The sequence below is a fragment of the Rhinopithecus bieti genome, unplaced genomic scaffold (genome assembly GCF_001698545.2).
Source record: "Rhinopithecus bieti isolate Rb0 unplaced genomic scaffold, ASM169854v2 scaffold_26302, whole genome shotgun sequence".
Lineage (NCBI taxonomy): Eukaryota > Metazoa > Chordata > Mammalia > Primates > Cercopithecidae > Rhinopithecus > Rhinopithecus bieti.
In genome coordinates, this window is record NW_016812027.1 from 1,096,336 (window position 1) to 1,111,629 (window position 15,294).

A 15,294-nucleotide genomic window follows, 5' to 3' on the forward strand; every position below is an offset into this window, starting at 1 on the left:
ACAGCAGAAAGTGGCCTATGTTCACAAATATTACCAATTTGCCTAGTTCTGAAAAGATTTTGAGTGTGCGTGTAGCAAATGGCTCAGATACAACAAAACTATTCATACAATGGTGAAATGACTAGAGCTGTAAAAGAGTGAAAGAGTACCAAGCAGTAAAAGAGGACCAAGCAGTAAAAGAGGACCAAGCAGTAAAAGAGGACCAAGCAGTAAAAGAGGACCAAGCAGTAAAAGAGGACCAAGGGAAAGAAGAATAACTTTGCCAGGAAAATTAAGGCTAAGGGGGTTCTTGCAACTAAGAACAAAACTCAGCTCTGGGCTAGCAGGCAGCAAAGGCAAAAAGGGAAACCCTATTTTGAAAGCTCTCATTATGTAATTAAAGAACACAAACCAGAGCATCCGGGGATACAAGTGTTTTCTGAGCCTGCAGCTTTAGGAGGGAGTTATCAGATGGGCTATGTTATATAAGAGATGCTGTACTAGGAATTTATTATTTATTGAGTGCCTACCAGGTACCAATTATCGCTGCATAGTGCCAGAGCTGCAGCAATGATTTACACTGGCACAGCCTGCACAATGAAGTTTGTAATGTAGAGGGAGAGAGCTAAATACATTTAAAAACACAAACAGAAGTAACTTGCTGTGAGATGTGCTAAGAAAGCAAGTACAGATGCTTTGGGAGTATAACCATGGGGCCTGGTCTAGTTTAGGGCAGCACTGTCCAATGTATGTTTTGCGATGACAGAAATGTGTTCTATTCCTGCTATCCGATAGAGTAACTCCTAGTCACATGCAGCTACTGGACACTTGAAAGGTAGCCAGTGCAACTGAGGAACTGCATTTTAAATTTTATTTAGTAGCCATGTGAGACTGATGGCTACATATCAGATAACATGAGTCTCGAGGGTGGTCACTTCCAAGGAAGTGATTTTCTGCTGAGCCTGAAGGAGAGGTAGGAATTGTCCAGGCAACAAGCAACAAGAGGGGAATTCCAGGCAGAAAGAACAGCCTGCATGAAGCTCCTGAAGTCAAATGAAAAAAGGTCTGTTCAGGAAACGTAAGCAACATCATTGTGGCTGAAGGGACAGTGAGTGAGAGGGAAAGTGGTTCCTAGGATACGGGGGGTGGGGTGGGTCATCATTTTTGGTATTCCCAAAATTTGCTCTCCTAGGCCTGCAGGAGGAAGAACTGCTGCTCAGGTGAGGAAGGTGAACCTGTAGCTCAGCCCTGTCCTGCAACGGCACCCTGATAGCCAAGGGGCTGCACATGTTTATATTGGTTTAGCAGGCTTTCCCGAAAGCTCTGTCTCCACCAGAAGGGAGCCATTTCCACTCCTGACGCTGACCCCATGGAGCTGGTAAGCAACCCTGGGGTGACCCCAATCAACAACTAGGCTTCCTGAGTAGGGACAGCAGAAGTTACTCTTTTCAGCTCTTCTCAGAGATTGATTCTGCAGTGCCCAGGGCAAGCAAGCATGATTTGGCCCATTTCACTGCTGGTCAAGAGAGGCCACGGTCACCTGCAGGCAGGTTCAGCGATCTCCAAGCTCAGGACCCAGGACAGCCCCAACCTGGGCTCCACCTTCACTGACTGTACCTGAGCAGTGAGAACCCACAGGGCCCACACTCTGGGCCCCCAGCTGGTGCCCCTGTGGTATGTTCAGTCCTGCTTGGAGTCTCAGGCCTGTTTATTTTTTAATTCTTCAATGAAAGAGATTCAAGTAACTGGGGTAGAAAACATAAATAGCACTAGATGAAACATGCCTTTCCTTCCAGCTAACACTGATTTAAACCATGCCCTCAGTGACTTTTACAAAGATACCAATAATGGGTCCTGCAGTTTAGGTAGGCACCAACAACGCCTTGTCAGACCAGAAATGGCTGGGAGGTAGGGAAGGAAGACAGGCCAGCTCACTAGCAGACAAGAGAAGCAAGGCTCTATGTCAGGGAGGAGCTATCCATGGAAGAAAACCCCACCAAACCTGCAACGGGCAAAATTCCAGTCCCGTGGAGGTGCAGTTACCTCTGCATAGTTTTTTCCTTCCTTAACGAGTAGGAGTAGATTTGGATCACACTGAGGAAAGTTGGCCAGAAGGGTTTCATTCTAGATCTGCTTTTCAAATAGTTGCTTATTCAGGATAAATATTCATGTATGTCCAGATACTAATAAAGGAATGCTTGCTATCCTGGCCTCTCCACTTGCAATAGTTCCCTGGAATTGGGTAACGTGGGGAGAGGATGGGGTCTGTCACCAATTGAAGGGAGTGTTGGCTCTGGGCATGCTAGCTTTACAGCTGGGTTGGGCATGCTTTGTCATAGAATTAAGAATTTTAGCCTGGCCGGGAGCAGTGGCTCACACCTGTAATCCCAGCAGTTTGGGAGGCTGAGGCTGGTGGATTATCTGAGGTCAGGAGTTCCAGATGAGCCTGACCAACATGGTGAAACCCCATCTCTACTAAACATACAAAAATTAGCCGGGCTTGGTGGTGCATGCCTGTACTCCCAGCTACTCAGGAAGCTGAGGCAGGAGAACTGCTGGAACCCGGGAGGTGGAGTTTGCAGTGAGCTGAGATCACGCCACTGCACTCCAGCCTGGGCAACAGTGCAAGACTTCATTCCCCCACCCCCCAAAAAGGAGCATGAACCTGTAGTAGGAATCCAGGGTGTTTTCACTCCTCAAAGAAAGGTGTCATAGAAACATAGGTTGATATCACTATTAGTTTTTTTTTTTTTTTTTTTTTTTTGAGAAGGAGTCTCGCTCTGTCACCCAGGCTGGAGTGCAGTGCTATTAGTTTTTTAAAAGTAGAAGACAAAATTCTTCAAAAGCATCATTCTTGAGCCACATTGTTTTCCTGCTGATGAAACTGAATAAATATCAGGATGCTGCTGGCAAAACTGAGAAGAAACCCTTACCCACACCCCTCTTCCTGTTTTCATGCCATTTCTGCTTCTACCTGTCTCACTATAGCTCCTAAATACCTAGGATATTAATCCCTCATCAACCTGTTCTAAGAAAATGATCTAATGTCAGGCATTTACAGATTGCCGTGAATTTCAGTCCCTATATGGCACTTCTCCCAGGGGTATCTAAACTTTAAGTTTTAGTTCTAGTTGTATTAAAAGAATCTATAAGCTTTGGTGTGCAAGTGATGGTAGCTGGGGAGGAGGAGAGATGGGGATTGCTTGCCGGCTTTAAATAGGGCTGCCCTTATGTAAAGGGCAGGGGTTCCTCGGACTGCCCTGCAAGTCAGCAGTGGTACATGACAGTACTGAACTCTAAGACCAGGGGATATGGAACTCGTTCAGAATTATGCAGAAGTCATTAATATACAGATAGGCACATTCACACCTATACAAAACACAAACACAAATGTATGTAAATCAGTGTAGAATGCGGAATGGCTATTCACATCTGGATTATAATCTACCAGTGGCCAAATCCTGATACTAAAATTTAACCTATAGATCTAGTAACCATTTGCTGTAATAATTAAGTTATGTCCTGCAACCCAGTAACACAGCTCCTAGCTAACGTTTGGAAAATGGGTTCATTATCTGCCATGCATATAAAGGAGTCTCTGTGGTGATACAAATTATTATTTGGAGGAGGGGAGGGCTAGCAGAAAGGTCCATGTCTTTACAACACCAAAGTGACTGGTCAATTTGGTAACAAAAATTTTTTTAAAAAAGCTGTCAACTTGGTTGCAAAATAGCTGTTTGCTTAATGTATTTACTAAGATTAAGTTCTTGGCTCTCCAATCCAGGCAGGTAACTAGGTCATGGTATCAAAATCCTACCTTGACTCTTTCCTTTCCAAGGAAGAAAGCGGTGGCGTGCAGGACGTCGGCAGCATGGGTGGAGTTGTGGTAGGCATTGGAAGAGTGGTAGTTGGCTTCGATCACTTGGAACCAGGCCCGAAGAGTGGTTTCAGAACAGTTTAAAAATTCACATACTCCAAACCGAGAGAAGACCTTTAAGCCCAGGTAAACCAGTGGCCTGAAAAATAGGAAAACCCACCCGGGCTCATTGTATTCACTGGCCCAGAAACTGTTTTCTTTGATGATAGTGGGGTGGAAACATTTTTCTTCTGATGATAGCTTCACACACACACAGGGGTTTAAAAGCATCTCCTCTAAAAATTAGGAGGTAGGATCTCTCCTCCTCACCAGCCACCTCTTTGGAACTAGATGCTTCGTTGTAGTACATCCAAATTATTTCTGGATGATCTCTAAACTATAGGTCCCTCAGTGGCTCTGACAAGCAAGAAAGGAGCCTGGCAGTCCCTCTCCATTTCCACTTCCACATTAACCTTGCACTTTATTTCTGCTCCCTAAGGAAGTGACTAAGCCTAAGGGCGAAAGGAACAGCTTGGATGGTCCCAAAGTCCTATCATTTAGAGTCCTGTTACTTATTTACATTACAGGTGAGAATCATTCATATCCTACAGACCAACACCCCTGGGAAGAAACAGCCTTCTCCTAGTATAGAAAAATAACTTTTAGTTATCTAATCTTTCCTGTGCCTACAGGATGGATCATGAAAAAAAAAAAAATCTATAGTGCTCTCAATTCCATTCTGTAGGGTAGAGCTTCAACAATTTTGAGACTGAGGATTCTTAGAACTCTTGGCTCACTAGCACAAAAGAGGGACCTGTGGATACTCAGGTGGATCCCACATCTTACTAATATTCTCCACAAAGGGGGGTCACTGAAGGGTTACGGTCTCTCTGCTCGTTCAACACTACTCTAACATGGCATGAGAGCCAGAACCCATGAGGTCTCTCACGGCAAAAACATATCTCCCTCACAGTTTCCAAATGTGAGAGTTTGAGCGTGGCCATCAATCCTGCTCTGCCTTCAGCCAGAGGAGTCACGTACCTTTTATGCGTAACGGCTTCCAATTCAAAGATGTTGAAGTCCCAGCTCTCCTCATTATCAAGTAATTGAGAGATACAAGGGGGAACATCGTTGATGGTTATTGGCATTGCAAGGTGACTGTGGCTCTGGTGCACATCTGAGCAAACAGATGGGTTGGGGGAGGCTGGTTAATTGCGGAATCTTGAGCGCCCGGCTGTCTGTCATCATCTTCATGGTTACTACTAGAAAAAAAGTCTTATACCTGATTTTTCTGTTATTGAACTTCAAGAACCTCAAATAGAAAAATAATTCACTTTAACCCTGTTTAAATGTATAGAGATTTGCAATTCTTACTTTAACTGTGCTCAGAGAAGTAATTTTAATTAGGAGACTAGTTTTAAATGTAGACCATATTGATGCTTAAACTCAAATGGGACTAGCTGGAAGTAATACCTCCCAGAACAATAATCACAACAGCGGGGACAGCACAGGCTGGAGACAGGTTACAGTAACAAGTAGATAGATGAAAACTTACTCTTAGTAAACACATACTCATTTCCTGACAGCCTTCTCAAGCCATCCTGGAATAAAGGAAGATCCTGTTAGAAGTATGGTTTATATCCATTATCATTCTCTCTCTCTTTTTTGATTAGTGAAAGAGATTTGAATCCTGAATAACTCAACCAATCTGGAAGTCTAAGTTGAAGCAAAGCTCAAAATTAAATCAGAACAGTTATAAGACAGATGATACTCTCCCTTCTGTAACTATTAGCCCCAGAAAGTGGAGACCTGGGATAGAGTGGATGTGACTGCGTCAGGATGTGACTGTGACAGTCCTTGCTTCAGATCTTGAAGGGACTGCCTCACCCTCAGAGGGACCGTGTTACTTGTGTTTTCAGACTTACATTTTGAGGAGTTGAAGCCATCAGCCATATTTAGGGGATTACCTTCGAATATAAAGTTTTAAAAAGATTGAGCTATTTTTTGACTAACATCCCAACTAATTTTTCCCAACTGTATTTTATGTTTTAAAACACGAGCATTGCTGCTTGCCTTTTAAAAAAGAGTTTCTGGGCTTGAGGTCCTTGGAGTGCAGCATTAAGAGAGTGGATGAAATTCAAATGCTTGGCCATGTCCTGGCTCTAGAACTAGTCCCCAAGTGTTCCTGAATCTCAGTTTCCTTCCCTCCACCTTCGATCTCTGAGTACCTAAATTATCTAGATCTTTGCTTAAAAGTCATTTAGAAATGCTTATTTGTCATTCCCAGATGATGTGTGCCAAGTTAAAGTAGTATTAATTAACAAAGGACTCCCCTGAAGTTACAACTTGGATCTTTAGGCCAAGAGCTGAGTAAACATGCACGTAACGACAGCCACAACTGTCCTGCCTCTAAGGTGTGTATGGCAAGAGATTCTTGGTTTTCCTTGCTGTTCTCTTGTTCCACTTCCCCAAAACCACATAAAATTGAGGTGGAATCATGCACTGGTTCCTCACAGCATCCTCTGGAGAGGAAATCCAGGGTGGTATGGCAGTGGTAGGAGGAGGGACTTGGACCTGGGGCCAAATTGAGGACTAGGTAAAACAGGTCCAGGGCAGAAGCACCTCCCCATAAACTATGCCCACCAGCCTGCCACTGCAGATTACCGCTGCAATGGAGACACCCAGACATTCCCACCCCTTTCCAGGGCAACAACCCAGAAGTTATCACCCTCATTCTGGAAATACCTGCCAAAACTGCCCCTTCATTTGCATGTAATTAAAAGTGCATCTAAAGATGAGTGCAGCACTGCCTCTGAGCTGCTACCAGGGGCACACTGCCCATAGGGTAGCCCCGCTGTGCAAGGAGCAGTCCCTCTGCCGCTGCTGTACAACTGCTGCTTCAACAGAAGTTGCTGTTTAACACCACTGGATTGCCCTTGATATATTTCCTAGGTGAAGCCAGGAACCCTCCCAGCTGGGCCCCAGGTTGAGGACTTGCCTTTCCTGCATCAGCAGCAGGGGAGGGAGGGAACATGGCTTGCTCCCAGAACTAGACCCTTCCCACCACAGCTCCGTGGTGACCACCTGCTTGCAGAGCCCTTGCCGGTGCTGCCTAGAAGCTGAGTTCTGCACTGCATTAGATGGAGTTCACAGGCCAGCCCAGGGGCAAGAAAGAAACAAGGAGGCCCTCAAGTTCCAGGTGGAGAATGGAGGGGAAGGTCAGTCAACATTCAGCATTTGGTGGCAGGGATGGACAGAAACCTTCAAAGTCAAACTCATACATGACCTCTGGACTATTTTTCTAAAGAATTCCAGCTTCTGATGGGGAACTCAAATAAATAATTTGAATTTTTTTCCTTTACTTGCTGATAGATGATTATGAAAGCCAAACAGATCACAGCAAAACACCAGAACAAGAGGAGTCCCTAGAAATCAGCTACTCTTGATGGTGTAAATTGTGCTTTTTGGAATATGGCAATGAGAGGTTCCTTCTTCCCTTCCCCTCCCTGAGCCAGAACAGCCCCATTCTGCTTTTACCTTATAAATGGAACTTCTATACAAACTTTTATTTAAATAAAGGATCCTATAGTTAAGATTAAATGCTATAGTCTAACTATAAACCCTTTCATTACATGAGGAGTCTGAGGTCCATGGAAATGAAATCCAGTACTACACCAGATCAAGGGAAAGCAGGAGTAATCAAGAGCCTGCAAAGCCCCATCTTGTACATTGAGCCTTCCACCAGTTGCCCACTGACTCCCTGCAGTCATAGGAATTCTGAACCACTGTCCCCATGGCTGTGGTAGGTCAGCCTCGGGGAAAGACAAATGCAACAGTCACTCAAATACCACTACACATGTAATACATAAATTCCAATGCAGTTGCTTCTGGTTATGCTAATGTTAGTCTATACAGCAGGTACTTCTGCAACCACAGGTAACAGTTTCCACATCAGCTGCACTCGAGAGGCCCAGGATACCTCTCTTGCTTTTCAGGTTTTGCCTCATCACTCACAGTCATCAGGCCTCCAACAAGATCACTGGTGTGGGGATCTTCATCTTTGGTACCCAGCTGAGGGGAGTACAGTTCTGTGGTCCGTAAAATCTCTAGAACTCTGTCCAAGGCTTCCGCTACTGTGACTGGGCTGTTTTCTTGGGCTGCATTGATTATATTTATAACCTGAGGGAGTGAAGAAAGAATACATCTGAGGACAATAGGTTCTACTTCCCAAAAGTCATATGTATGCCCAGAATCCAAAAGAAATCAGTGGGTAACCATCTCTTATTCAAAATGACCAGTGCTTTCACGGCACCGCCCTTCTTCCTGAAGCACGCTTTTCTCCCTGCAGGCTCCTGGTGAATGTTCTCTTACCTCAGTGACTAGGCTTCCTCAGGCTCCCTTGCGGATTCGCCTCCCGGGTCCTCCTCTACAGGTTGGAGTTGCTCAGAGATCTGTTCTGGGCCTCTCTCTCACTCTCTCACTTCCAGAAATGATATTTTGGTTCCATCACTTTAGATACCTATAATCCACAGCCAGGGACTTTCAATATACCTCCCAGCCCTCAACTTCCTTTGACCTCCAGGCTTGTATGTTCAATTCCCTCCCTGACATACCTACTGGGATCTCTCACAGGTCTAACACTAAACTATGGTCTTGTTCCCCTCTCCCCACAGAAAGCACATAAACACACACACACACACAAAATCAAAGACAGAAGCTGTTCACCTTCTGTGGTTTCTACACTGCAATAGAAAGCACTTCTCTCTACCTCATGTTCACACCAAAAACCTGGGAGGCTGCGCCTGATGTACTTTTCCCCATTCCTCTCCCACCCCTGGCAATATAATTCATCACCAAATCCTACTGGTCTACCCCAAAATATTTATTGATCATTTCTCTCCACCTCCGCTGCTGTAATTCTAGCTCAGCTACTTCTAGAATAGCCCCCTTAACTGACCTGTTCTCTTGCCACCTCCAATCCACTCTCTGCACAGTAGCTGGGTGTTCTTTTCAACAGATATCTGGTCACATCGCCCACCCCACACCTGAAACTCTTCAGTGGTTTCCAGTGCACATAAACTAAGATATAAACTCCTAACTATGTCCCTGTGGTCCAGAATGAGCTGAGCCCTGTACAACCTACATCTTCCTCCTCTCTCACCTGCTTACCAAGCTCCGGCCATTCCACCTTTCTTTCACCTCCTTAAATGTTCCAATCCCTCTTTGCCCATCGCAATGCTTTTTCCCTTGCTGTTCCTGCTACCTGGAGTCTTCTTCTCTTCTTCTCCTGAGTAACATTTTATGCTTCAAGTCTTGCTTCAAACATGATTGAGAGTTTCCCTGACCACCCATCTCATCCAACCTACTTAAGGGCCCTACTCTAATTTTCTCTCACAGAATCCAGTTGTTTTCCTTCACTGCCCTGATTGTGACTTTTGTTAACGTGTTTATTTGCCTGTTATTTGCTTCTTCCACTAGACTGAGCTCCATGATGTCAGTGCGATGTATTTTCAGAGCACAGCCCTGTGTGAAGGCCCCTGACTGCAGAGTGCGGGCAGCAGCCGCCACTCACCTTTGTGATGGGAGCCTCGATGGTCATGGAGTGGATCCTCGCCATGGACGGATAGCGACGATTCTGTAGGCTTGGTGCTAGAGAGAAGGCAAGAAAGCTGTGTCCAGTTCTGGTAGCTCAGTGTGGCTAAGTGCAGCAAAGGAGTCCCTTCATGGACCACGGCCCACTTCCCACAGGACTACCCTCCCATCTAAAAAGCCATGAATTCACCCATTTCTTCTGCCAAGGCTGATAGCCCAACCAACCCAACCTTGAGTCTGGAAAGGCGATCTGGCCTGGAACTTTGGAAGCAGGAGGGCTTGGTGAGCCCCAAGTCCAGAAGGGGAATTTCAGAGAAGGTTGATGGGGACCAAAAAGGCCTCATTCCAACAGCCTAATGACCTCCATAGGGCTCACTTTCCCCCAGGTCACCCAAACCCAACTTTTGCAATTCCATGACTTTCAGTCCTAAGCCGCTGGCCGTGGAACCAGATGACTGTGCAGCCAGCTTGGGAGGGGAGACAGTTCATGTTTAGGGTCAGGGCGGAGGATTAGTCCATTCTCAGTCTGAATTAGGGCCAGTCACTCCCCTGCCCATGCCTTCAGGCTCTTAACTCCCAGAAACCCATGGAAGTTCTAGTTCAAATCTACAGAAACTAATTTTTTTAAAAAAAACTTTTATTTTTCTGAATAGGTAATGTTTATACTTGGTTTAAGATGCCAAGGGTACAAGCTTGACTTGAAAAGCACTGTTCTCATCAGATCTTCCTACCACCCTCTCTGAGGCAGGCAGGAGGGGTAGAGTCCCATTTCATGGATGGGATCACTGAACCCAGCCCACATCAGAGCCTGCCTCCTGCTCAGCCACTCTGGGGTCCCCCCTGCTGCTGGTGTAGCAGCCATTGCAGACTGGCATGCTCTTCAGCCTCCACTGTGCCCACACTGGAGAGACGACAGTCCCCTTCAAGGTCCGCTCCAAAACCAGTGAGTCCAGTTCAAATTCCCTCAACCCCTATCCTCTCAGTCTAAAAGATTCTATCCATCCACTCAGTCCATCTAAAATCTCTCGATTCATATTCTTTATATTATTGGTTTCCATCCCTCACATGCCCTGTGAATTATCACCTTGTCTCTAGCATCTTTGGTCCTTGCTATGTCAGCCACTTTTTTTGTTTGTTTGTTTGAGATGGAGTTTCACTGTTGTTGCCCAGGCTGGAGACACGATCTAGCTCACCACAACCTCCACCTCCCGGGTTCAACCGAATCCCGTGCCTCAGCCTCCTGAGTAGCTGGAATTACAGACATGCGTCATCAAACCCAGCTAATTTTGTATTTTTAGTAGAGATGGGGTTTCACCATGTTGATCAGGCTGGCCTCGAACTCCCAATCTCAGGTGATCGGCCTGCCTCAGCCTCACAAAGTGCTGGGATTACAGGCATGATCCACTGAACCTGGCCTATGTCAGCCACTTTAATACTCAGTCTTCCCACTGTGTACTGAAGGACTGGAAGGTCCCTTCCTTGTCCTTTCTGTTGACTCTCTTACGTTACCAGCCTCATCTCTCTTCTATCACAGGCACTAACCATCCCCTCCTCACACCCCAGAACCTGTCCTCCCATTTGCCAAATAAAAACCAAATGAGTGAGTGAAATGTACTAGTCTGTTGTCTGCTCTCTAGCTCTGAAATCCATAGCATCTAACACTGCTGGCCACTTCCTTTCTCAGTCCCCTCTTGTTCTTGGTTCATGTGACACTGCACACACATGGTCACCCCCAGCTCTTCTGTCCCCTTCACTGGCCCTATTTCCACTGCCCACCCGTTGGCTGAGACTGTGCCTTCAGGCTCAGGCTTAGGCCCTCTCCTTTCACTACGTGCACATGAACACACACCCCTTAGAGATGCTCTTCTGCCCCTGGCTTCACCTGTCACCACTAGGACTGCTGAGTCCACATCTATAGCCCCGAGTACCAGGGTTGCAGGTTAGCTTCCTAGCCATCTCCATCAAAATAAGATTCATCATCTTATCCTTAACCCCCAACCTAGCAAAACCTGGAGACGTTCCCATTTCTGTAAATATGACTTAAAATTTCCCAGACACCGAGCAATGAAATGTCAGAATCGTCTTTGACTTTTCCATCTCCCTGCAAATCCAATAGCTTACTTAGGCCTGGCTGATGGAACTCAAAAAATGTTTTGCTAAATCCTGCTTTGCAGGACAGAAACATTTTTGCTAAATTCTGCCTCACAATTTCTCTGTGATATTTTATTAAGAATTGAGTGCATATAGCTGGTACACTGAAAACTAGGTTTGTGTCGGCAGTTGGGAAGCCAGGACTGGCTACCTCTCTGCCTCTAGCACCCAAGAGTGACCGTGTTCAGCTACTAAAACTCTGAGTTGCCTGGATGGTTATGGCTCAACATGCTTCAAGCCATCAAGGAACAAGCATGGAGTCCCTCCAAAGAGAGGACCAAGACGACAGCATAAGATTTTTAAAAATAATTAAAATAATTAAAAACCCTAAAACCTTCCAGCTTATTGAAAAAGAAGTCGGTGTTGTTGAACTCTTACTCTTTGGAGTTTATACACTGACGCATTTTTTAACATATTCTTCCATCATTTTCTACATTTTAAAAAGGTCAGAGGAATCTGAAAAATGTCTTACCATCACTGCCTCGAGATGATATCGATTTCACGTCAATGGACTCTTTCCTCCTGTTCTTATATCTGAATGAATGAGGCTCTAAGGATTTCAGATTAGAAAGGGAAGGTGATTAGTTTTCTGTGTATTCACAGAAGAGATTCAAACATGTTTTTTCTTTATTCTCTAAAGAAAACAAGGTTACTTTTTAAGCACTATAAAATAATTTTAAGAAATCAACCACTTTCTTTTCAAATCATGAAAGACACAAAAATTATAGTCATTAGTTAAATGATGGTTTTTTTAAATGGTGCCATGTTACATCATAGTAATATAGCTTAGTATCAAGGGTTATTTAGTTCCATGAATGTAATTTTGAAAATAAACATTAGGCTGGGTGCGGTGGCTCACGCCTATAATCCCAGCACTTTGGGAGGCCAAGGCGGGTGGGCAGATCACCTGAGGTCAGGAGTTCGAGACCAGCCTGACCAACATGGAGAAACTCTGTCTCTACTAAAAAAAAAAAATACATAAAATTAGGCTGGGCACAGTGGCTCATGCCTATAATCCCAGCACTTTGGGAGGCTGAGGCGGGCAGATCACAAGGTCAGGAGTTCAGGAGACCAGCCTGACCAACATGGTGAAACCCCACCTCTACTAAAAATACAAAAATTAGCCAGGCATGGTTGAGCGTGCCTGTAATCCCAGCTACTCAGGGGACTGAGGCAGGAGACTCGCTTGAACCCAGGAGGCGGAGGGGTTCCATGCAATGAGCCAAGATCATGCCACTGCACTCCAGCCTGGGCGACAGAGCAAGACTGTCTCAAAAAAACAAACAAAAATTAGCCAGGCGTGGTGGTGCATGCCTGTAATCCCAGTTACTCGGGAGGCTGAGGCAGGAGAAACGCTTGAACCTGGGAGGCAGAGGTTGCAGTGAGCCGAGATTGTGCCACTGCATTCCAGCCTGGGCAACAAGAGTGAAACTCTGTCTCAAAAAAAAAAAAACACAATTTAAGAAAATAAACATTAAAACTTGAGGGACATTCTTGGGGAACTATTGAACTAGTAAAGGTGGAACTATTATTATAATTAACACCATAGCTATAGCGCCTTATCTTAAATATCTAACTTAAAATATTTATTATACTATTCTCCTTTCTATTTTATCTTCCAAATTCCACCTAGTAATTTTCTATCATTGCATATGTTTCAATATATATTTTAAAATTATAAATAATAGTACTTTAAATCTTTACTTGAAAGACAATATATTCAGCTGGATAGGGAAGGCTGTTAAATGGGGATATTTTAGGAAATATAATACTAATGAAACCTATAGAGATTTAAATTAAGAAATTAATTCAGACCAATTTGGGCACCTCTGAAAAGTCGGACCTCTAGATGGTCTTCTAGATTCTCTTTAAGGATGGATTTCATCAAATGATGCATACTGCTGATCACAGGAAAGGAAGAAAACAGTTTCAGATTCCCCCAAAATTTCAACAACTTAACTCTCACCCTTGTCCCTATCTTCCAGGGTGGTGGGGGCAGGCAACCATTTAAATAATTTTGGCCTAAGTCTTTGCAGACTTGAATTTAACACCGAAAATGCACGGTCATGTTAATGTAAAAACTAACAAAAAGCATATGCCACCAGTGAGCGCCGAGATATAAAAAATGACAAGGCAGCAGTGTTGGCTTCAGAAACACACATTTTCAGCGCATTTGCTTCTTGTGAGAGTAACTCATAAGCGAGTAGAGAAATTTAACCATAACACAGGATTACTCCTCGCTAGGCTAAGAGAGGAGGCAGACATGCAAATTTCAGCAGGAAGAATGCACTTCTCAGATGCCAATAAAAGGATCCTATTCCAAGAAGAAAAAGAAGATGCAATAATTCTTCTTTAAGAATTGCCTAGTGACACGAGGTGCAAGAAGCCTAGTAGTTAAGGAAACCAGCTCCAGAGCCAAATCGCCAAGATTCAGATTTCTACTGTGCCACTCAGTAGCTGTGTAATCTTGGGAATGTTACTTCTCTGGGTCTCATTATCCACGTCTATAAAGTGGAGGTAATGATAGCATCTCATTTATAGGCTGTTTTGAGAAATAAGTGAGTTAATATATGCCTAGCATTTAGAACAGTGTCTGCCACATAGTGAGCATGTAGTACATGGGGGCTATTAATTACACCTGTTCATTTGCATATATGTCTTTAGACACGTGATCATGTTACATTGTTCCACTACTTACTGTTTTCACTTTATAATGTCTTAGACACTCTTCTAGACCACCTTGTTAACCATTTATTTTGGTGTCCTAAAAACCTGATTCAACTAAAAAAACTTAAATCAAAATTAAAACTGAATTATTTTATACAACATGAAGTGAAGGTGGAACTATTATAAAGTTAATCTGAACACCATAGCTATAGCGCCTTACCTTAAATAATCTAACTTAAAATACTTATTATACTATCTCTTTTCCTAATTTTATCTTCCAAATTCTACCTTAGTAATTTACCTATCCTTGCATATAAGTTTCAATATATATATTTTACAATTATCTATAAATAATAGTACTTTAAATGATATTGTTGGGATCATGGCATTTCCAAAACCCTGAGAAACTAATACTGCTCACTTGTGAGACACTTGGTTTAGCCTATTCAGGGACTTCATAATCATGTACAGTCCTAGCATTTATTTGTTTACCAAGTAATAAATTAAATCTAACTTAAAGATTTAAGATGAAATTCAAGATTCAAGAACCAAAAATTCCTCAAAATGTAGTTTCTAAACAAAACTAAAAGTAGAGAGGTTAGTTTCAAGGCTATGGCCCAGGCTGACTGGTTGAATTCTAAGTCGTTCATTATAAATTATTCAAAGATGGATGATGTTTATTCTTTCTGATTTTATCTCAGTTAATATTAAGAGAGTCTATAGCAATAGAAGTGATTAAAAGTTTGGAGAAATTATCCTTCAATAAAGGTTAAAGTAAGGCCACATAATTAAATAATTCATTGGTCATTCTTCCAACAGATACTTATATGAATTAGAAACTTAAGCCAGAGGCCGGGCGCGGTGGCTCAAGCCTGTAATCCCAGCACTTTGGGAGGCTGAGGCGGGCGGATCACGAGGTCAGGAGATCGAGACCATCCTGGCTAACACACTGAAACCCCGTCTCTACTAAAAAAATACAAAAAACTAGCCGGGCAAGGTGGTGGGCGCCTGTAGTCCCAGCTACTCGGGAGGCTGAGGCAGGAGAATGG

The 15,294-nt window shown here is 43.9% G+C and overlaps 1 protein-coding gene across 3 annotated transcripts in view; it reads right to left on the minus strand.

Moving 5' to 3' along the window:
• Nucleotides 1–15,294, minus strand: part of PDE8B (phosphodiesterase 8B) — a 210,938-nt gene that overhangs the window by 10,311 nt on the left and 185,333 nt on the right. For all 3 annotated transcript variants that reach the window (XM_017895530.1, XM_017895532.1, XM_017895529.1), the window contains 6 exons: nucleotides 12,051–12,128; nucleotides 9,408–9,484; nucleotides 7,850–8,014; nucleotides 5,391–5,436; nucleotides 4,877–5,012; nucleotides 3,797–3,995 (listed from right to left, as the gene is read on the minus strand). In XM_017895530.1, the coding sequence (XP_017751019.1) occupies nucleotides 3,797–3,995; nucleotides 4,877–5,012; nucleotides 5,391–5,436; nucleotides 7,850–8,014; nucleotides 9,408–9,484; nucleotides 12,051–12,128 (701 nt within the window). The remainder of the gene's footprint in view (nucleotides 1–3,796; nucleotides 3,996–4,876; nucleotides 5,013–5,390; nucleotides 5,437–7,849; nucleotides 8,015–9,407; nucleotides 9,485–12,050; nucleotides 12,129–15,294) is intronic.